The sequence below is a fragment of the Emydura macquarii genome, unplaced genomic scaffold, assembly GCF_026122565.2.
Source record: "Emydura macquarii macquarii isolate MOO-44397 ecotype Brisbane River unplaced genomic scaffold, CSIRO-AGI_Emac_v2 contig_2768, whole genome shotgun sequence".
Classification (NCBI taxonomy): domain Eukaryota; kingdom Metazoa; phylum Chordata; order Testudines; family Chelidae; genus Emydura; species Emydura macquarii.
Genome location: NW_027132905.1, coordinates 49,199,376 through 49,221,578, shown reverse-complemented (window position 1 = coordinate 49,221,578; position 22,203 = coordinate 49,199,376). Strand labels below are relative to the sequence as shown.

At 40.3% G+C, this 22,203-nt stretch overlaps 1 protein-coding gene across 1 annotated transcript; it reads left to right on the top strand.

The window, feature by feature from the left end:
• Nucleotides 1-981: 981 nt before the first annotated feature.
• MICOS10 (mitochondrial contact site and cristae organizing system subunit 10) lies at nt 982-21,028 on the top strand. The gene is made up of 4 exons (XM_067567520.1): nt 982-1,110; nt 17,428-17,475; nt 18,886-18,995; nt 20,783-21,028. The coding sequence occupies exons 1-4, from the start codon at nt 1,044-1,046 to the stop codon at nt 20,789-20,791; spliced, it is 234 nt and encodes a 77-aa protein (XP_067423621.1). The 5' UTR covers nt 982-1,043; the 3' UTR covers nt 20,792-21,028.
• The last annotated feature ends 1,175 nt before the right edge of the window (nt 21,029-22,203 follow it).

The window sequence follows — 22,203 nt, the reverse complement described above, 5'->3', positions numbered from 1 at the left end:
TCTGTCCCATCATTCCATGGGCTTCCAACTTCATCTCTGGGGGAAAAAATCCCTGTTCACATTGAAAACTTGCTATAGGAACAACCATGCATGAGCAGTTTTGTGCTTAAGCCCCAGATCCTGTGATTTGATCCACGGGGGTGGACTACTTTGTGTCAGTGAAGAGCGTTTTCCCCCTCACCTCCCACAATTCTGTACTGTCATGCTGATGTCCCCATGCTTGACCTAGCTGTAGGAATCCCGCATTCTCTCTCCGAGGTTTACCCCATCCTCACGCACTCTCACTCCCCCGCTCTTGCTTTGGGTCCTGTGAGCAGGATGCAAGATCTATTCCACTCTGTTCAAACCAGGATGCCCCCCACAATGTAACCTGAGGGAGCGGGATAGGCAACAGCCCTTATCTGCACGCCTGAGCCATGTGGTGGGAAGGCCATATGGGGGTGTGTGATTGTCCTACAGGATGTACCGGGTCCTCCTGGGTGAAGGGGGGTCCCAAGGACATACTGGACCCTAAGAGGGTGGAGGGGTCATGCAGGATATAGGTAGGGTGAACAGATAGCAAGTGTGAAAAATCAGGACAGTAATAAACATCTATACAAGACAGAGCCCTAAATATTGGGACTGTGCCTACAAAATTGGGATATCTGGTCACCCCACCTGTGGGGGGAAGGGCTCACAGGGGACAGCCAGGACCCTACAAGAGGTTGGGGGTGGCTGAATAGACCAGGCCCCACGGGCTGGACGAGGCATAGAGCCCTGTCTCATTATTATGGGATGGGGAAGGAGGGACTGCAGGGAGCAGCAGCTCCGCCCCAGGCCTGCTCCCAAGGTCAAGCCCGCATTGGAGCCCGGGCCTGCTTAGCCGCGGTAACCTTGGCAACCACAGCGGGCGCTGGAGAGAGCCCCCCTGTCCTCGCGAGATTTGCGGCACGGCCGTGGGCAGCTCTCGCGATGCTTGCCTGGCCCCAAAGCCTCGGGGGTGGGGAGGGAGAGTGACCGCCCGCTGAGCGCCGCCGCTGCTGCTGCGAGTGGGAGGGGACAAGATGGCGTCGGAGAGCGAGTTGGGCAGGAAGTGGGACCGGTGTCTGGCCGACTCGGCCATCAAGCTGGGTAAGGGGGAGTGGGGGCCGGGGAGAACCGGCGCCGTGTGCCTGCTGGGGAGAAGCGGGGGCGCGGCAGCCGGGTCAGTCACGCGGTATGGGGAGGCCGAGGTATCCAGGTGTGGGCCCAGGGTGGGACCCTGGGATCTGGTTGGGTCTGGGGGGGGCCAAGCCGGCCCCCGGACGGTCCGTGAAGCGGGGCGGGCACGTCCCTGGACCGGTCTGTGGAGGGGGCCCCGGCCCCTGGGCGTGTCTTTGGAGAGACGGCGACTGACTTACACAGGCCTTGGTGGAGCTAGGATCTCTGTCCCTTCAGGAGACGGAGACCCCGCTTCCCGCTCTGGTTGGGACGTGCAGAGCAGGGCGTGGACACGAACCGCAGGGCAGGGAAGAGCAGCAGGTGCTCACTTCCTTGACTACGTGTAGGTCATCCCAGTCTTCTCCTACCCCACCTTCCTCCCAGGTGTTTCTTTAGCTGATACTTTTATTACAGCATCCCAAGCACGAGTGCAAAACGTGGGTGTGAAGGGGGGTCAGTTGAGAAGGTGACCTTGATGAAATTCTGATTACAAGCAAGAGAGCTAAGTGTGAAAGCTACGAGGTTTCACCTGGATCCCCGAAGCAGAATAGTTCTTCCTGCACCAGCTGTATACCTGCCTTGTGTCCGCCTTTTCATTTCATACCCTTCTCCTGTTGATTCAAACACTCAGACCTGATTTTGACCTCCTGGTGACTTTCTTTTTAATACCAACTTGTCTGTGAAAGATGTGAGGATCTCCATTCCTACTGAGCACAAGATCTAAAAAGTTAATTATACAGTAGGTTGGTCCTATTTAGGCTCCATAAGACCCTGTTTTGCCATAGATCCTGTCTTTGCTAATTTCCCTCAGGCTGGGGAAACACCTTTAAAATTCTGCTAATATACTTCTGTTATACACATAAAACATAACTTTTTTAAACAAAATTTTGATACTCCCTTATGTGCTGTACATTGTTGGGGCAAAACTAACATGGTGCAGAACTGTATTTTGTATTGTACATTCCCTGAACAGATTTTAGTCTAATGGCTGGATCTTGGTACACAGAGTCACACGTATTATTCTGAAACAGCGAAATCAAAGTAATGGGCTACCTCAATAATCTCCTATCTACTGGCAAATGTAACACTTTACATGGTGAATTATTTCAGTGTTTAGACTGAGACTCAAACATTTTTTGGTCCAGATACTGTTAATAGGTCTTCTTACAGCTGTTAGCATAATTACATATAAAATACATTAAAGTATTATTTAGTGTGCAAAGTTGAGAACAGTAGGTTTTTTGCATGTAACTTCCTACTTTCTCTTTATAGACAGGAAAAAAATAAAAACAACTGTAACAACCACTCCATTTCCCGTACATCACTGGTAGGGTTTGAACTCTGAGCCTTCAGCACAGCTTGAGTTACAGGACTAACTACATTAAATGGCTGCAGCAGAAGGCTGTTATCCTAGGTGAGGGAAATGGGTCACTGGGGCCATGTGCTGGGTCTAGAGTGTGGCCAAGGGGGAGCCTGATCCAGCTCTTTTCCTTCTCCCTCTTCCCTGCCACTTCAGGAGGTGTGGGCACCTTCCCCATTTGATACCCCTAGAGGTGTTGGTGGGGGAGGGAAATGGGCAACTGGAGCCACGTGTTCTGTTGTGGGGAAGCCTGGTTCTGTACTCCCCCAACCTCCTGGAGAGACTGCCTACTTCCAAGGTTCCCAGCATAGTATGTGCTGCTGCTAATATGTTTCCTCAAAAAAAGACTGAAAAAATCTTTTATAATGAAAGGTATTAGGCAATCTAAATAGAGGTCACTACCAGCTCCTATAATAATTCCTCTGTGCATGAGACTATGGTTATTGATAAAAATACAAGAATACGATACAACATATATTCCATCTCCTGCCAATCATTTTGTGAAGGCTTATACGAATTTACTTTATAGGGCTATATCTTTTGATTAAATCTAACTGTCAATATAAGATCAGTAGAGAGGAAGTCTATTTCATTGCAGCCAGTGAGAAGTCTTCTAAGTAAACCTATAGATAGAGGGGGCTGCATCGTTGTAACAGACAGATAATAGATATAGGAGATTCTTCAACAGATAAGTGAGGAGGATTATTTTAAAGTAAATTTTGATTCCACTTTTAATTGAGATACTATTTTGAATGTTGTTTTTAAAGAGATTGAATTGATGTGAAAACTTCCTAATTCAAAACGTGAACTTTCCAAGATGACCGTTTTTTTGTCCCTTTTACTCAAGACAAACACCACCATGGATTCACACATCATTGACTTCCCAGCTCAGGTGAAATCCTGGCCCTACCAAAGTCAACAGGAGTTTTGGCCTTTACTTTATTGGGGACCAGATTTTATACCGGGTGGGCCTATACTTTCAGGTATCAGTTCACCTTGAAATGATTAGAACTAGTGGTTAAAGTTAGGTACATGCGTAAATATCTTGCTGAACTGGGGATTTAAGGAATTATTTAGCCAGTTTTTACTTATACTTTTACACACACACACACACACACACACACACACACACACACACACACACACACACACACACACACACACACACACACACACACACACACACACACACACAACACCTTCTTTAGTTTTGGAAGCACTTAATTTGCTCACCTTGGTGGCACTAACAGTACTATTGTCAGAGTGCTGCATAAAAAACTCTGCAAAGATCTGTAGAACAGCCTTTCCCACTTCCCCAATTCTTTCTACCTCATTAATTTTGTTGTCTGGTCATGGCTTCTCAATTATAACTTTCTCCTTTTAGAAGGATTGTCTCATTTAGAAGGGTAAGTCTGATGATAAATCAGGAATTATCTTGATAAACACTTATTTTATTGAGTCTTTGAAGGCCTGATCCTTCAAACATGCATGTTATTAGCTTTAAGCATATCTGAATGCTGTCATTAAAGTGGATGAGACTACTCACATGCTTAAAGTTAAGCACTTTCCATTTTCAAAGCCATTTATGCACATTAAGCTCTGATCCTGCAAGTTACTAAGTACTTAACAATTTCAAGAGAAGTAGTGGGTGTGGAGAGCATTCTGTATCTTGCAAGATTGGGTCTTACCACTTCAAACACACCTCTCAGTTGGGTAAGTATTTTCATTTCATAGACTGGAGGCGGAAAGGGAACTGCACAGAAAATGTTGCCTCAGGTGCCACAGCAAATCAGTGACAGCCCTGGAAATATAACTGAGGAGTTCCAGGCCTGTATTTAGTTCAGTAGACCAAGGTGCCTCCTGAAATAATGGTTAAAAGCTAAATTAATATGCAGGTTTTTTATTATGATTTGATCTGCATTTAACCTTTATACTATATATGATAAAATAGCTATTTGTAGCTTATTTTTATTCAGTGTTATCTGCTTTTGGGGCAGTTGCTGTTTCTGCAACTTATTTCCTGGAACTCTTACCATTTCTTTTGTTTCAACCATTGTCCAAATTGTTGTTAATACAGCTTGATAGCTAAGTAGTTGTAACAAGAGTGCTCAGTGCTGTACATGGAAAAATACAAAATATAAAATGGAAGGATGCTTTTTTCTGTCTGAACAAATTAAGTCTAATCTTGGCTCTGTTAGATTGTCACTTAGTATATGTGTTTGTGACATAGTGCCAAAACCTTATTGCAGGAAATTAAAACAGAGCTACAAGTATTATAATTCAGGATTGATGTGTTCTTGGTCTTCAGTTGTGTGAGAATAAAATTAACAAATAGTCTGTCTTGCTAGGGCTTTCACTGATTACAATAAGTGTTGCTTTTTTAATGGATATACAGTATTTAAGGGATTAAATGAATTTCTGCAATCCAAAGAATGTTTGACAAAAGTTTGTCTTGTGTGTAATATAAATCTCCAGTAAGTTGTAGAAAAATGATATTTTATGGTTGTGATATCACAAAGAGAGAGGATTTGACTTGAATTGATGATATAAAACTTACTAGAGTCCATCAGAGCTATGAACTGCAGCTGATTTAGAGTAAAAAATTCTAGAGGAATATGTTTCAGAAAATTGATATTCAGCATACTGTCTGTTTAAAAAATGAATGTTCTTTAATAAGCAATGTAGTACTTGTACACTGAATATGTAATAAAATGATTACTTCACAATCATTTAATTGTGTAGCTTTCTTACAAGCTCCACTAACTTCGCTCCATTTATCAAAATTCTGCTTTTGGAAAATAGGCCTGTTGCAATCTGTTCAGCAGAAATGTCTCCGCTTCCAGTCTGCTCTTTAGCCGTTGCTTCCATCTCAGGTATAGGGAAATAATTCATTGCCGCAGCTGCTCTAGTAGCTTACTATTAGTCAGGGGACATAAGATGAATGACTTAAAACAGATCCCACAATTACATAAATAGGTCTATAAAACCAATTTGGAAAAAAAAAATCATATGGCAAGAAGACTGGAGAGAGGAAAAACAAAAGCTAAATGTAATTTTAGGATGTGTTTTTTCTCCCCTAAAGATTATACTTGTTGCCACTGTCTGGATGGGTGGTCAAAAGAAACTGACGTAAAATATTTTCCTATAACCTCCTCTGAAAGTTGGTGGAGAAGAAATGAAATATAAAGTCTTGATGCTGATTGCACCCATTTGGGAATGAGGGGGTTTGAATAAAAGAAAAATCAAATGAATAATTTGATAAAATATATCGGAAACCATTAGTTAATGGTAGGCTACCAAAAGTTTCCTTAGTTTCCTTTTGGTAGCCGATGGCTTCAAATCTGACAGTATTTAATATGATGATTCAGACTTGGATTGGAAGTGTATGGAAGGTTAGTGTCCATTAATTGTGAAATCTATACAAATATTTTGTTTTATTGCCAGAGATATTTTTCTAAGTGATGGTTAAGGGAAAAACAAATATTTTGAGTAGCTCTGTATAATTTTCCCATTTGTCATAATTCAAATAAAGGAAAACAGATCTTCTGAAGTCTTGCTTGTTGGATAGCTTTCCATGTTCTGTTGTCACAGCAAGCCGCAAATGTCAGTCTTTGAATAATAGTGTACTGAACATAGGATGCAGTTTTCATACATTAGAGTGGGGCGGAAGCCAGTCGTGACTGTTGACGTGTCTTTATTAGTGAAGAAGGTAAACTTTTTTGATTTATGGCTGGGGGCCTGCACAGTCAGTCCTCTGTCTTCTGTTAGTTTGGCATGTTTTCCTCTACAGTTGTTTGAGCCTGTTTATTTGCAATTATGCTGTATTGTTTTACTTTGAGATTCAGTTCCTGGAAGGATTCCAAGTAAACTGTCCAAAATATATATTTATACATATCTCTTGTATTTCAATACTTTAGTTTTGACTTTTGGGTTGCTACTCTGTCTGCATCTCATAATTTACTGTTGTTTCTGCTTGTTTAAGCTTTTTGTTGTTTTCCATCACATTAGAACATATTTTCATTTCCAGTTTAGACAGTGGTTTATTTGAAAGAGGTAAGGATGCTGTTAAACTTTAGGCATGTCTGCACAGGGCTTTAAAACCATGGTTGTGTGGTTTAAACTCAGTTGTGGCTGACATTGATTGTAATGTGTTTTTGCCAGCCACTTGGGATGGGCTAAGGTAGAGACCTAGACTAAGATGCTTCTCTTCCTCCCCTACTTTTAAATCTAGTTACATCTCAGTTAGGTCTGGTTTACTCTGGCTGGCCAAATCATGTCGTAATCTGGGTTGCCTTCACCCAAGTCTGCAGAGTGTCAAGAATATTTACCAGCCTAGGCACAAATTCCACTTGCCTACACTTACTATGGGGGAAAGAGATTTTTCCTGCTTATCAAGGAAAATGTCTTTGAAATGTGTTTGTATATGGAGGGGAGAAGGGAAAATAGAATTTTGCAGGTCTGACTTTTTAAAATGCATAAGCACAACTTAAAAGTTTATTTTGGAGTCTTTTTAGATGGTTAACTTTATGGACAACCAGATCATGCACAAAAAGACAGGTTCTACACAGCGTAAAATACTGGTAAACTTTTTGCAGGCAGGGGAGGGTGACTTGGCTTGGTTAATACTTCATAACTGATGTGTTAAGCCTTCTCTGTTGGGGTATTTGAAAAATTACAATGAAAAGAACATGCAATAAACAAATAATTCACCTAACACATGAACCAAAAATAGTACTGCCTTTTGTCTTGTTCAGTGATGGTACTACGAAAACAGACCTTTTCTAAAATCCAAGTGTCTAACTTACTTTAATGGATCTAATTTAAATGTAGCCTGCCGGTCCATGCTAAGTGCTTTCAAAGCTATATCATGATTGTTCATTATACCCAGTGAAATAATCAGTGCAAAACCCTGAAGCAGGTTTCTTCTAGGTATAGCTGACTGTATCAGAAAATATGTCATGGCTTTCACTTCTTTGCAAATTAAATTGGCAATGGTTGGTAAGAGTATTTAACCAAATAGTTCCTTGCAGTATAAGGTGCATTGACAACTCTAACATCATATTTATTTTTTTAACTCAACTTACTGATGTAATCATAGAAATAGAAAATGTCTGCTTTTTTTCAAAGCAAACTGCCTTTATAAATCCACAAAACTTGAAAATTGAGGCCATTTTGTTGACTTCCTGACTCCTCTGCGCCATCATATTGAGATCCCTCTTTGCTGTTTTGGAAGCCTTTCTGCATTTGATCTGGCTGACCTGAACTGCTACTGTCTTCAAAGAACAGAATGTTAATACCTGTCATGATTATTAGTAAGTTTACATGATCCCCCTTATGTTTCTGGTTTAGGCATGCTATATTTTCCTGCCATCAGTTTCACTCCCTCATTCACACACACACACGCTCCAGTCTTTCTTCTAATGCTTTTCCTCCAAATTTGCAAGTTTTTATATTCCCCCTCTTAACCCCACTAGTCATCCCAATCAATTCTTTTTTACTCCTGGCCTTCAGCAACGGAGATGTGTCTTCAGGGAAGCGATATGAATGCTCCCTCTTTCCCCATCAGGATAGGGAAACAGTCTATTGCTGGGTGAAATTAAGGTGCACCACATGATCTGAACTGCCTCCAGTCAGTTGAGCTCTTCAGGCAGCCACACGTGGGTGCTGTGTGTTTGAAACATAAATACTTCTTAAAAACAAAAGTCATCAATGGAACATGCTTGGTGAAATCCTCGTCAATGGAAGTAAATGGGAGTTTTGCCACTGACTTCAATGGACCAAGATTTTAGCTGCTGTCTCCAATAGGTTAACTTCTGGATTTACCAAGATTGTCTGGCCTACTTAAAGGGAGAAGAACTTGGGTAATTTAAACTAAAAAGTTTGCAACCAAATCACTGCAGTATGACAGTTACAAAGTGAAACTCAGAAGAAATGCACTACTTTGTTTTATTTCTTTGTATAGTCAATATTTATTATCCAAATTGAATGAAATGTGAGAAGAGAATTAGATCTTTATTCTTTCATTTAATTATAAAGAGTTTTAAGTGACATTTAAAACTTCTAAATGATTGTTGACCTGAATTTATTTCTTTAAGATTATCTGAGAAACATCACTTAATCAATAGGATGAAAATGGCATAGCTACTTCCAATGTGAAATTAGAAAATTGTGGGGTATAAATAGTAACACTTAATGCAGTTAGAATGTCAACACATAAGGGCAAAAGCCCTTGCTTGAAACCATATTACAGGGGATTTTTAAAAACTTAGATGAAGAAGTTCACATGGCCTATGTCATGAACAATTATTGTGACTAAGGATGGGAAGGTAAATACAGTGTCTTCCACTTCTGTACTGTTGATTAAACACTATATCAAAGATTTCTAGCTAATGTATATTTATTCTGAATGACAATAATTGATGAAAGATTGGCAGATTTGCTTCACTCTGACAAAAGTTTGAAAAACTGTTTCTTGTTGTTCTCAGGAACATATAAAACAGCAAAGGTCCCTCTTTGAAACTGTAGTATAAAGGATTTTCAAATGATTAAGTGAGGTCAATGATTTAAATACTATAATCTATTTGTCACTAAAAAGTAACGCTGGGTAAGCTGCTGGTTTCTTGGATTCTATTTCAGATGACTCTACTGAGATTCATTATTTGGACGATATTTTACTTTTTCAACATATGTCTGTACATGATCAAGCCGCAGCCTAAAAACTCATAAATAACACACCCTGACTGAAGTGGTAATATTATTTCTCTCTAATTCTCTGTTTGTTTTGACATCTGAGCATGAACTGCTTCTAATCTTCATTTAATAATTTTTTATGAGAAAAAGGCACTTTTTTATTTTAGCCTTTGCTGCAGCTGAAATGTGGTTTCTCTTGGCTCGCATCATCTTGTCTCCTTTGTTAGATGTTTTCCTAAATATTCAAGGTAAAATCTCATACTGTTCTAGTGTCATCCTGTTCTATGGTTATGAATAAGATTATCATATTTGGTAGTTACTGGTAAAACTTTATTGGCCTTTCTGAAAACTGGACTTGTTACACAACTTTTCATGTAGTGCATCTGGTAATTAATTGAATTCATATTTTAAAGCATTATAGCATACTAAGTATGTTGCTTTGTATAACCACATCCGTCTCTGCCGCCATGAGGGCCAGAAACTTACTTTATCCAAGCTTCTTTCTTTAATAATGGACAATATGAATGTTAATGTAGGCCCTCAAATACATCAGGTGCTGGATTCGACCCATGGGCCGTATGTTTTAGCAGCAGGCTCAGGCCAATAGTTAGTGATCCCACATGCTTCTGTTCTAATGAACAGACAGCAGTTTAACCAACAAAAAGATGGTTCATTTTGAAAGAGTGGACAAAAGCCTATCTGAGGAATTGAAAGCTATCTCACTGACTTTTAACTTGGTGAGTAATAGTCCCCTTATGTTATGGCATTGTGGAGTGGAGAAATGCACAAGCATGTGAATAAAATGAAGGTGCAAAGGCACAGATAAAAAGACTAATGTCAAATACTGCTTTCATTACACTTAGTATATAAAACTCTGTCCTTAGTTACACATGGGCAACCCTATTGACTTAAATACAGTTGCATGTGTCTAACAGCCTTGTTAGGTACATTCTTGTTAGAGGCTAGAAATATTTGACATTTAACTCTAAACTGCTATGTGGTATTGACCTTAGGATGTAGAGGGTCAAATTATCTAGTAAAAAGTGACCTACACAGCTAAAGTGAAAACTGAGTCATCCCATATTTCTGTACTGACTGCCCCACACAACCATCTGGATTGAATTCAATTTTCAGTGTAGCTTCACAGTTCACTTGGCAAGTTTTTCATCCTCCCCATCTATTGTTTAATCATTAAGTCACAACAGGGGCATTTCTCAGATGTTCCGATTTCATCTATCGACATGTACACTAACAAACAATCAAGCAATACACATTGTGGTTTGACTAGGGCTTTGTCTAAATTAGCACTTTTGTTGGTAAAATTTTGACGGTCGGGGTGTGTTTTTCACACCCCTGATGGACATAAGTTTTACAACAAAAGTGCCAGTGTGGACAGGCCTATGTTGGCAGGAGAGTGGCTACACGGGAGACCTTACAGCAGTACAACTGTGCTGCTGTAAAGTCTGTATGCAGACATAGCCTAGATTACAGAATTTGCAGCTGTTGAAGCAAAAATAACTTATTTGAGAAGTGGGACACCTTTTTTGTCTCTTTGTGAAACAGGCTTCCAAAACAAAAGAGGAGAGAGATTGAGTTAGAACTTTTTAAGAGGGGAGATCACTTCTCAGTATAATAGAATGTGTGCTCACAAAGCCAGCTCTGGAGAAAAAGCACTTGAGTAAATACAGCTGGGTTGTCATGCCATTCAAAATGAAAAGTTGTCTGTCTCTTAGACAGATGGCTTCTGGTTTCGGTATTTTACATCAAGGGGTTTTTATGTTTTGTTCCCAAAATTGTTCTCAAAATATACTTTTAAATTGGAAATTCAGATTTTAGTTGCGGGACAGTTTTTTTTTTTTTTTTTTTTAACCCCCCAATCTAAATGGTGATAGCTAAACTCCAAATACAACTCCCACCCTAAACTAAGTGATTTTATTTTCCCCCTCTTTGTAAGGTTCTTTTTTTGGGGCTCTGTCTTGAGGGAATTCTTTGTTCTTCTGCATTCTCTGTTGCTCCTATGTGTTGCTCTCTCCTGATGTCTTTGTGCTGCCTCCCCTTACAGGAGCTGCAGCTAATGGAGGACTTAGCTTCAAATTGCAGGGGGCAAGGGCTCACTTCTCATGCTGCTTTATGTGAGGGAGAGAACTCTGTCCTGAGCCAGGACTCTATTCCGTCTCCATTCAGCCATTGGAGTTTGGAGTTGAAGTTGTAAATTCAGAGCTTGTCTCCTCACATCAACTTCTGCAATTCTGGGGAGGAGGAACAGCCTTCCGAGTTGGGGATCAGCTTTGTGTTCAGTTGTTTGGAGAACTATAGGTGTCTGGAAGCAGCTCTGAATATGCTTCCCTCCTTCATAGCTCCATCTGGTCAGCTAACTAGCTGAAGTTGTGAGGAGAGAACTGAAGTCCTTTTTGGCCCTTACTTCTACCCCCACAGCTGCAGGGTGGGACTGTTCTGTAAGGAGAGAAGGAAAACGCGGGGGGTGGGGAGGGGGATAGTTCTGAGACTGGATTCCTATGATTGTGCAGCCTGTTCAAAAGCCTGGACAGGAGAAGGTCTGCTCTGATGGAAATTAAGCCAAATCTACTGACTTCCTGGTCCTCTATATTTGTGCAGTGATGAGGCCCCAGCTGTGCATTCTTGGGGAGTTGGTACATAGCTGTGATGTTGCCAAAAAAGTCCAATCAGCTAGTGGAAAAGGACTTCAGCCAGCTGGTGTCCTAAACCATGCACTCATTTATTTTATCCCTATGACACGACGCCAGTAGGTGGGAATGTTTCCTGGCTCTTAATTCCTTGATATATAAAACTTATTTTTGTAAGAAATTCTGAGGAACTAAAGGACTACTGGCACTTGTCCTTGTAAATGATAAATTCCTCGCTGGAGATTTGATGGGGATTTAGGCTTCTTTCCATGGCATTTCCTTTAGTGAGTGAGACACCACTGTAACTTTTTTTTTTTCTCTAAATTGTCCATGCATGTTAATCTGGATAAAAGTCTTGATGGTAGTATTGACAAGATGCTGTTTATTGCTGTGCTGGCCTATCTGTGTACCTCAGATTTCCATAACCTGCCTTTCTTATTCCATTTTTTTTTTTTAGAAGGGGGGAGAGGGAGATGTTCTCCCTTTGCCCCAGTAGCCTGTTCACAATAGACTGTGAAATGAACTAATTCATGTTGCGGCTACCTGCTTATACCATTGTATAGGCTTTTATCTGGGATGCCTGAAAAGCACTGTGGGTAGCATCTTTTTGTTCCATTGGGTAAGTATTGTATAGCAGCTGGAAGAGCCTTTGTGTATTCTGTACAGATTGGTCACTACTTTCTTAGAACTAAGTAGCTATCTACCAGCAGCTTAATCTTCATTTTGCTTACTATCTTATCTCTTGATGTAAAAGAATAAAACCTGAAGAGAGGGAGATGCAGTTCAGTGTGCGTGCGCATGTCTAATGAAGTACAAAAGAAAATTGCATTAAGAAACTGGAAAACCTTTGTGTGACATAGTAACAGTAATTGCCAGCTGACACTGATCACATATAATCCTTTAGTCTCAAACTGTCTTTTAAGAAGAAAAGCCTATCTAGGTGTGGCTATACGTTTTTATAATTGCTTAAGCCAACTGTTGCTTGGGCAGATTAGAAAAACTCGTGGTAACTGTGTTTTGAAGGGGTATTAGTAAATTTATAGACTGACCTTTTCCCAGATAGTCTTATTTCTCAATAGTACATCTCAAAGATTTGTTTATCAGAGAGACTCTTATGATGTCCTGTTGGGTATAAGGCACATGCTCTTGTGTATGTTAGATTGATTTTTGGGTATAATGATATCTCTCAAAGCAGGAGAGCCAAAAAGTATTTAAAAAAAAAAAATGGCACAAAGCCCAGGCTTAGAGACCTAATTCCAGTTCTGTATCTGCGTATATGCAAACATCCTTTACTGTTAGGAAGGAACATGTACGTATATTTAAAAAAAAAAATACGTAGACCCTTAATGTTTCCTGTCGGCATTGACTATAAATGGGTTCAAACTGAAATGATAGACAGAGGGCTGTAAACATTTAAAGCTGTCAGAGAAGGTGAAAAATGCTTTGTACGCTTTCCTGTTCCCTTTCTTCCAAAAAGCCTGTTGTGCAAGAAGGTGGCGGAGGAGGGGATGGGAAGCTGCCCGGCACAGATCAAGCCCTTAGCTTTTTCCATGTTCGTTTTGTTTTTATTGTAAGATAAACCTTTCATGTTTTATTGTTATGAAGTTAAAGCTTGGCCTAGAGGTGCCAATCTTTACTGGAAACAGCTGTAGAGTTAGTGTCTCTGATCAGGTGGGAGGCTCTTTGAAGCAACATGTTGCCTTTTTAAAAGGAAATTGAGCATGTGAGAACTTGAACCTGTAAAACTCATCAGCAGGATCTGCCATTGTTTATCTCTAGTGTAACTTTATATAGAATTAAAGTGAAACATATTTTTCCTTTTGTTTCCAAGAAAGAATGGCTCTGCTCCCCCCCCCTTTTTTTTTTCTGGAGACATAGGAAATGACCACATAACCACAACTACTTCCTAGTGGGATGATGATGAGTGAAAAATTATCCACAGTAACAGTTTCTTAACCAGGCAGGGTAAAAGCTTAAAAGTAGCTAAGGCTTTTGGTTTTAAGTTTAAAACCAATATTTACTGGCAAAAACCAGCCAGGAAAAAGCAGACTCATCGTAAATGGTGGTTTGTGTGGGTGGGGGAGACTATCTGAACACTTTTTATGGTTCCTGATCACACTTCCCTCCAGTTGTGAGTTCAGTGTAGTTTCTAGCCCATTCCCCAGTAGGGAGTGGGGTGAAGCTGACAGCCTTTGGGAAGGGGGACAGGGACCAGCAAAACTCAGATTCTGCCTCTTTGGCTTCATATTTTGTCAAATTTTCTTCTCATGTAGATGATAAACATTAACTGTAACAGACTTCTGCCCTCACCTACCTCTCTCACTCCCTAGATCTACAAACTAATCCAAACCTCTTACCTCATTTTCTAGTACTTATCTGCAATTTTAGTCCTCTTCCAGATGAAATAAGGTGAAGTAAGTAGCCTCAAAGATTGATACCACGTCATTCCACAGGAGTCAGTCATAAAGCAGATCTCCTGTCCCTTCCCTGAAACTCAGGCTTGTCACAACTGTGAGGTGCTTGAATTTCAGCAGCCCAGATAACTAGAGCTCCCAGGTTTCTTCCTAACCCAGGTCACCTATTTAGCCTGCTGCCCTCCCACCAAAGCAAGGAGTGCAGTAGACCTAACCCAGGTCACCTATTTAGCCTGCTGCCCTCCCACCAAAGCAAGGAGTGCAGTAGGAATATGTTCCTGTCCCTAGCAAAACATATTTTGCTGTTCTGTATTAAAATATCTGATGTGGCCTGGCCTAGCCTGGCTGCCTACTTGTGACGCTACGCAGTACTGTGTGGGGAGGTGTGGGTTCCATTCCTGGCCCTGTATTGAGCTCTACTGGCAGAGGCAATGTCCTTGTATGTTCATTCTATAGTTTCCTTACCAGCCAGCTAAAAAACAGAATTGATGAGTTTCTGTTTAGGCCAGTGATTGAGTGAGGGGGAGGGGGAATCCTAGTGGTTACAATAAAGATGGAAAGCTCCTAAAGGTGAGGGGAAGTGTCTGATGTTACTTTGGGTATGTTTCTCCCTTGTCTCCCAAGTATATAGCTCCTTATCACGGACCAGTTTGCCCCTGCTGTGGCAAAGTGGAATATGGGTTTGACTGATAGCATGGAAAATGTGGTGGCATTAGCAACTACTTGGGCATTACATGTGGCTGATGCTGACTTTGTCATTTCTGCAAATCATTTCTCATTGATTACCTAACTGTTTGGATTGGCAGAGAGAATTCCTCTTGGACAGGAAGTATAAAGCAGTATCACTGCATGACTACCCTTCTCAGCTGGACAGTTCAAACAACGCCTAGTGCTGTCTGTTTGATTTCTTGAAGTAATCGCTTTCTGTTCAAATTCAGATTTTATAGTCCAGCAATCAAACCAAAACAGAAAGCCAGCATAGCCACATATGGTAGGAAAGGACTGTCAGAAGGAACCCTGGGTCAGGAAGCCAAACAGTTTGTCCATTTGATGAATTCTTATAGATTGTTTATGCTATTAAGGATAATTACTTTCTTTTGGAGCCAACACCAGCTGTGCTATTGCAAAGGTACAGAAGAGAAGCTCCAGTTAAGGAAAATGCATGAATGAGCCATTGCTAATGGTGATCCACTATTTATCTCCCAGATTGTGCATCACCAGAGTTTATATTCAGTCTGAATGGTTAGCGCTGTTTACACAAGATTCTAGCAGGTATTGTTGTGTGTTAGTGTCCCTAATTCAGTAAATGTTTGAAAGTCTGACCAGGCATCTCACAAGGAGCTCAGATTTTTTTTTTTAAGCTATGCAAACTGCAAATAGTTGAGGAGAGTGAAAATCTGGCCTTCTGTGAAATGTTCAATTGCTAAGATGTCTGGGGGTTCGATGTCAGGACCACTTGGCAAGCTGTCGTCAGACTTTTTCCCTTGCAGTTACATGTTTTGAAGTCCTGCCCTGTAATAACCATAATGCCCTGGTAGAGTAGTTACCTCTGCCATAATTGGATCTGTTGAAACTCTGTATTAAAGTGAAAAGAGCTTTCAAAAATAATTCTTGTTTCTAGCTCTCTGCATAACAGGATAACTTAGGCTCTCTGAGAGCAAAGGTCAGTTTTCTCTGTTCAGGCCAAGTCATTATCTCACCTCTTAAAATATAGTGTTTTTGTATAATAAAAGCACTTGTGATGCTTCACAGATTATTAGCTAAGGCAGCGAAGTGCAGAGCTGCTTATTGGAGCAGAGAGTGATGAAAGAGTGGGAGGTATCACTACTTATTTTTTCTTTGCAAGCAGTGTAAGTTGGCCTGGGGAGTGGAACAGAACTAAAAGCAGAACTCAGCTTACACAAAAGAGGATATAGATGTATGCGATTTTTCAGGTTGTCCACTCTAGACTCTGGAGCTGTTTTGCTTAGCTGCTTTAAAGTCCCAGCCCACAGTGAAAGCACAAGGTGGTCCTTTATTCAGTGATGCATGTAACAAGATCATTCTTTAGTACAATATAATCTTGCTACGTCCAGACAGTAAATGATGAGATCTACTAATTTTCAGAATGGTGGTTTTTTTGCTTAAAAAACAAACTAATTCAAGTCCAATCCCTTTCTTTTTGACTTCTAAGTGTGTTTGAAACTTTGCTCATTTTCTAGATGAGTGCATATGTGGCCAAATTTTGCTATTACACCTTTGCGGTCCCCACTAAAGTCAGTGGCCTTGCTCAAGTAATTGAAAGCAGAACTTCCCATTGGGCTTGAGTTTTTAGCTAGTTTGTTTAATGGTTCTTGAAATTACAAAAATCCACTGACAAAACTGCCCTAGCTCTTCATGAAATTCATAATATTCATCTTCCAGGGAAAAAATTTTTTTCTTTGAGTTTCAGAAACATTTTTCTGAAACACACCAAGTAATTTCCCAAGTGGTGATGGAGAAATTCTGAGCTGCTACAACTCAATCAGTGTGTAGTATGCCTAGGATGTGGAAAGTCATTCCTTCCCAATCTGTTAACTACACTGACTAATGAATGCTGTGAATGTAAAAGATAAGTAGCCCTGAGCTTTCTTTTGCAAGATATAGAAAGCATCTTATATTTACTGCCCTGAGGATGCATATGGAAGTAGTTAGAGTAGTAAGAAGTACTTACAATACAGTAAGATATTAATTTGCAAACCTCAAAGGAAACTAATTTGGTGTTGCAGTGAAGGTGGAACTGCATGTCCTGAGCTTTCTCTTAGTGACAATGAAGCAAATTCTGATTCCATTGAAGTCGGTGACAAAATTTCCACAGATTTCACTGGGACCAGGATTCACTTTATAACAATAAGAAGTGGGGGAATATGTCATGGGGAGATCTCTTGCATCTGTATGGGTGGTTTGTCAGGTATGTATCTGTATTTGCTTAACTCTAACTTTTAAAGCATCAAAAAAAATTGACAAGCCTATGATCTACCTGCTCTTTAGGAGTGGAGAAACCTAAAAGATTGGGATGGTATTCCTGAGCCAGAACAAGTAATTAATGAAAAGAATGGAGTAGATTTCTATTTGTGCATGTTGTTGTCTAACTTCCTCCTTACTGAAATTCTCTTTGCAGGTGCTGGTTTTGGATTAGGAATTGTTTTCTCAGTTATCTTCTTTAAAAGTAAGTGTACCTATGTTCCCCGCTGCTTGGTGTCATAATCTTAGTTTGTTTGGGTAGACCTCTTAAACAGAATTCTTTGACGCATGTAAATCTTTAGACGTATGTTATGCCAACTCATCCATTATTGGTCCAATCAAATTACTTGAAGTGAAATTACCTAGACTTCTAACTGGGATCAAACAAGGTCACTATATATGGAACATCTCAGAACTCAGGCTGGGCATGGAGTCAGGTTTCTGATTACAAAGCTCTGGAATTATGGGAGACCTTGCATCTAAATAATGAGCCATGTGTCTAGACATCAGCCCTGACCACTCCTGCAAGGGTTTAACGCTTTTTCTAGATGATCACTGCTCTCTCCACTTTTTTTTTATTATGGTTTGCTTGATAATAGAATTACCCTCAGCTCTAGCACAGGAAGCAGAGCACATGATGTTCCTGATTTCAGACTCTTCCTAGGCACAGAGGCAAATGGCTTCAGAATGCAAACTGTGGTAGTCTGGCAGGTTCGCTTTGCTACTGTTAAATTTTTTTCTTATGGTATGGTCTAATTTATGAAAGAATCTTCAAAATGAAGATATTGTCAGAAAAATGACTACTTTTTACTCAGTAAATCTGCTGTTTGTGTGTATTAAGTTACAACACAACTGTTTGTTATTCTGGTAGAGTTGAAAGGACCCAGTCAGAATTTTGGTCCCTGCTAGGCTCTCTATAAACACTTAAGACCCTCTCTGCCCCAAAGATTTTAAAGTAACAGTAACTTTTACAACTTCTGTTAATGCTGGTAGAGCCAACACAGAGCTGGATTCTATTATGCTAACTACTTTCTAGTTGCAGAATCCTTTTATTATTGGTGGTGATTGCATGTGTCTGACAAAAACAAAAAAATCCCCAATCACATACAGACTTTGATTCTGGGTCAAACTCCTAATGGAAGGAAAAGCCTATTGTTTGTAAGATGAGCAGATTTGATCTGGAAGACACTAAGATACAATGGACCAGATCCACAATTGGTGTAAATTGGCATAATTCTATTGAGATCAGTGGAGATATGCCAATTTACACCAGCTGGGGATCTGGCACTGGGGGTTTATCAGTATTTATAGGGTACTTTGAGATCCACAGATAGAAATTACTAGAGTAGTTTAATGTGACTCCCTTAAATACAGGGGATTTATTTCCATTAAACTCTAAATGCCATTTATTGCCTTCTAATGCAACTTTATAAACTAGATTCTTTTTAGGAGAATTCAGCATACACAGAACCTGAAAATGCACAGTGGTAGATTACTGGAAAACATGCACTTATTAGCATTATGTTTGATAAGAAGTTGTCATTGTAGCATTAAAATTAATGCAGCTTTTCTCATTTTATGTTCAGTATCTCTTGTTTCTCTCTCTTCCACACAGGAAAGACATGGCCTATTGCATTTGGGTCAGGGATGGGATTAGGAATGGCTTATTCCAATTGTCAGCATGATTTCCAGTCTCCATATCTTCTGCATGGCAAATTTGTAAAAGTAAGTATTAGAGTAAAATAGAAACCATTCACTGTGTAAATATTCCTGCTCCTTTCTAAAAAGAGTGTAGAAGAAATATGTTGCCACCAGCTGGAGGAGAGCTCCTGTATATGGTATTTTTTTGTCAAACTTTTCAGATGCTTTCAAATGTTTAATGTACTCGTTGGCTTTACTTATGATTAAACCTACTACACACCATCCTTTTATGGGCACTGGACTCTCCACAAGGGTCAGCTTAGATGCTGCAGGTGTACAAAATATGGGAAAAGCTGGAAAATTAATCTTCCCATAAACACTACGGCCTCATTCTTGCAATCATATCTATGAGGAGAGGACCTCTTTGTGTGTAGGTAGCTCCTTAGACTTCAGTGAGGCTCTGCACAGGGATGTGGTGGATCTGATTGAAGGATCAGGGCCTTAGTTTGTGAGTGATGAAAACACTAATAAAGTCTCCTTTGTCTCCAAGGATGTTAGTGAACTCTAGACTGTTTGATCATATGAATTTGGAATCATTAGAATTTAGACACTGCACAATTTTAAAAGGGTCAGTATATGACTGCAGGTACATCTTCTCTAAAGAGGGTGGGTTGTGTTGTAAGTGGCTTGGGTGAAAACTGATACTAGAAAAGTGGCTGCTACAATTGAACCTAGTTTTTATAATGTTAGACGCAATTATGGTCACAAAATATGACCACCTTAGAAAGATCTTGCATTGGTGGTAAAAATCCCCCACTCCATCACATACAAACAAATGCAACCCAGTAACATTCTAGATCCATCTTGGTAGCACTTGTCCAAGAAGTGCATGAGAGTTTAACATAAAAACATTGTGAGGTGTCTTATTTTTGTGAACTTCAGTCAGAAATAAATTGGAATGAAATGTCTCCAGTTTGAGGACTCTGCGTGTGTGAACACCCAATCCATAAACTCTAGGAAGCACACTGTCCCTTGGAAGATGCTTATTATGGCAAAATAACTGCTTGAGAACATTGGGCAATAGAAGGCTGACTTTGAGTCTAGCCTGGCACGAGTTTATATCTGTTTTAAGGACTAATCTCAGCTCTGTAACGAGCGTGGTCTCTGAGAATGAGGTAATCAGAGGGACACTGCACAGAAGAAGCACAGCTGCCTGCGTGGTGCTAGAGCTGAGGACAAAGTTTCCAGCACTGTCTCTCTTGGCTTTCCCTGGCACAAAGAGTCTGAGCATGTTGGAGGGAAGGAGGATATGAAGCCATCTAATGGTTAATATCCCTAATTCTCTCCAAAATGTATGGTCATGGATAAAAGCTCCAAGGTTATTAAAATGAAATTATTTCAGTTCTGGTGGTTAGCAGCGTGGAAAATATTGTTGCATATCACACTCATCTGTTTTCCTAGAAAATGATGTTGGAACTTGATTTTAACTTTCTTATGCAGCATTTAAATCCATTCTTTGGGTTATCAAAATGAATGGGGAGTGCAGTAACATCTACATAGGAGACAATGCTTATAAATCTAGACACTGACCCAGACTATCTCCAAATGTATTGAGTAAAGCTCTGCTAATTGTGGCATAAAGCACGATACCAGGAATTGGGTGATCCAAGTTCTATTTCTAGCTTTACAGCACACTTCCTATATGAATGTAGTTGAAGCAAGGAGAGGTTAAGCAGCTTTTCCATTTATCAAATGATAACAATTCTAAGCTGCCTCGTGTGGGTGCTATAAGCTAAAGTGCTTGCTTTGAGCTTCTTGAGTGGAAGGTGCAATAGGATACAAAGTGTTATGGGAATCTTCTTGCTTTACAGGAACAGTAACTAATGACTAAGAACATCGCAGTGGGATGAAAGGAGAAATCATGGTTATTCCTCAGGAATATTGAAGTGCCCCTGGAGTAAGCCAATGTTCTTCTGAAACACTTATCAGTAGCTCTTTATACTCCAACAAGCTGTTTGTGTACTCGAAACGAAGTTCTGGATCTTGTTTTGTATATTCTCTCTGGAAAGTGGAAGAGGAGCTCTTCTGAGAAATAAATAAAACAAAAGTGGACCTCCCTGGTGTGTTGTCATCTTTCTTTGCGTGTGAGTGGAAGGAGAGGACTCCTGTTGTAATACTAACAGCTGGGACCACCCAGTTAAAGCCACTGGTCAAGTCCTGAAATGACAGCTGTCATGTGTTCCTTCCCACTCTGACAGGCAACCCTCACCAAACATAGAGTTCACAGAAATATCCCCACGTCAGATCACTTCCTGGACCCCCTGCTGGTTGTGCTGGTTTTAGGAGGAGCACAAATACTCTGGTGTCCTGTCCTTACAACAGTTGCCATTAAGGCCTAAATTCTGTCATCTCCAAGCACACGTAGGAAAGTGCAAATCTAACTGTGTTGCTGGCTCACCTAACTTATGCTGCTGCTTGAAGCTTTAAAGGGTCTTGGAGTGAACTAGGCTTTGAAACTGTCCCATGCATAGTGGGCTGATTAAGCAGGTGCATGTACTATCTGTCAGAGAGCTTTACTTTGAGTTTTTTTCCCACCCCTGTTCTGTATGAGAAGCCTTCGGTTTTGTATCTGGAATGGGACAAAGATGGCACTTTTACAGCTCTTTATGCTTGGGCAATTCGTTGTTCCAGCTTCTGTCTGGAGCTTAACATTTAGTTTAAGGTAAATAACAGTTTAAATACGTCACATTTTTTTTCTTAGAACACTTTAAAAAAAAAAAAAATTTAAAAAGTAAGCTGTTGTTCTGTCTGCTCTCCTCTAGCCGACCTTATGGGGATGGTCTTTTTCTTTTATATCATCTCCACCCAGCAGAGGTACCTGCTGAAGACCTCTACTCCTGTGGACTTTCTTTGCTTTCACTGAACTCCAGAACTATTCTTTTCTTGTTTGAGGCATTTGTGCAAACTTTATCCTTTTGTAGCCCAAGATCAGAATGCTTGCTATTGTACAGCTTCCTGCCCCTCTCAATGTATGTGTGATCTCTCATATATTGTATGTCCACTCCACCAGGGCACCCTGTGTGATAAAGGAATTTATATAGGGCTTATTTCATAATCCTGACTTGCCTATACTAGTAACATTTATACTAATGTTAAAGACCTGGGTTGATATTTCCTTTATTAAAAATTTATTCTGCTCCCTGGTGAGCCAGGCAGAGGAAAGAATAACTTTCTCTCCAAAAAGGACACACAATGGAAAATAAAAATTGCACAATGCTTTTAAAAACCTTGC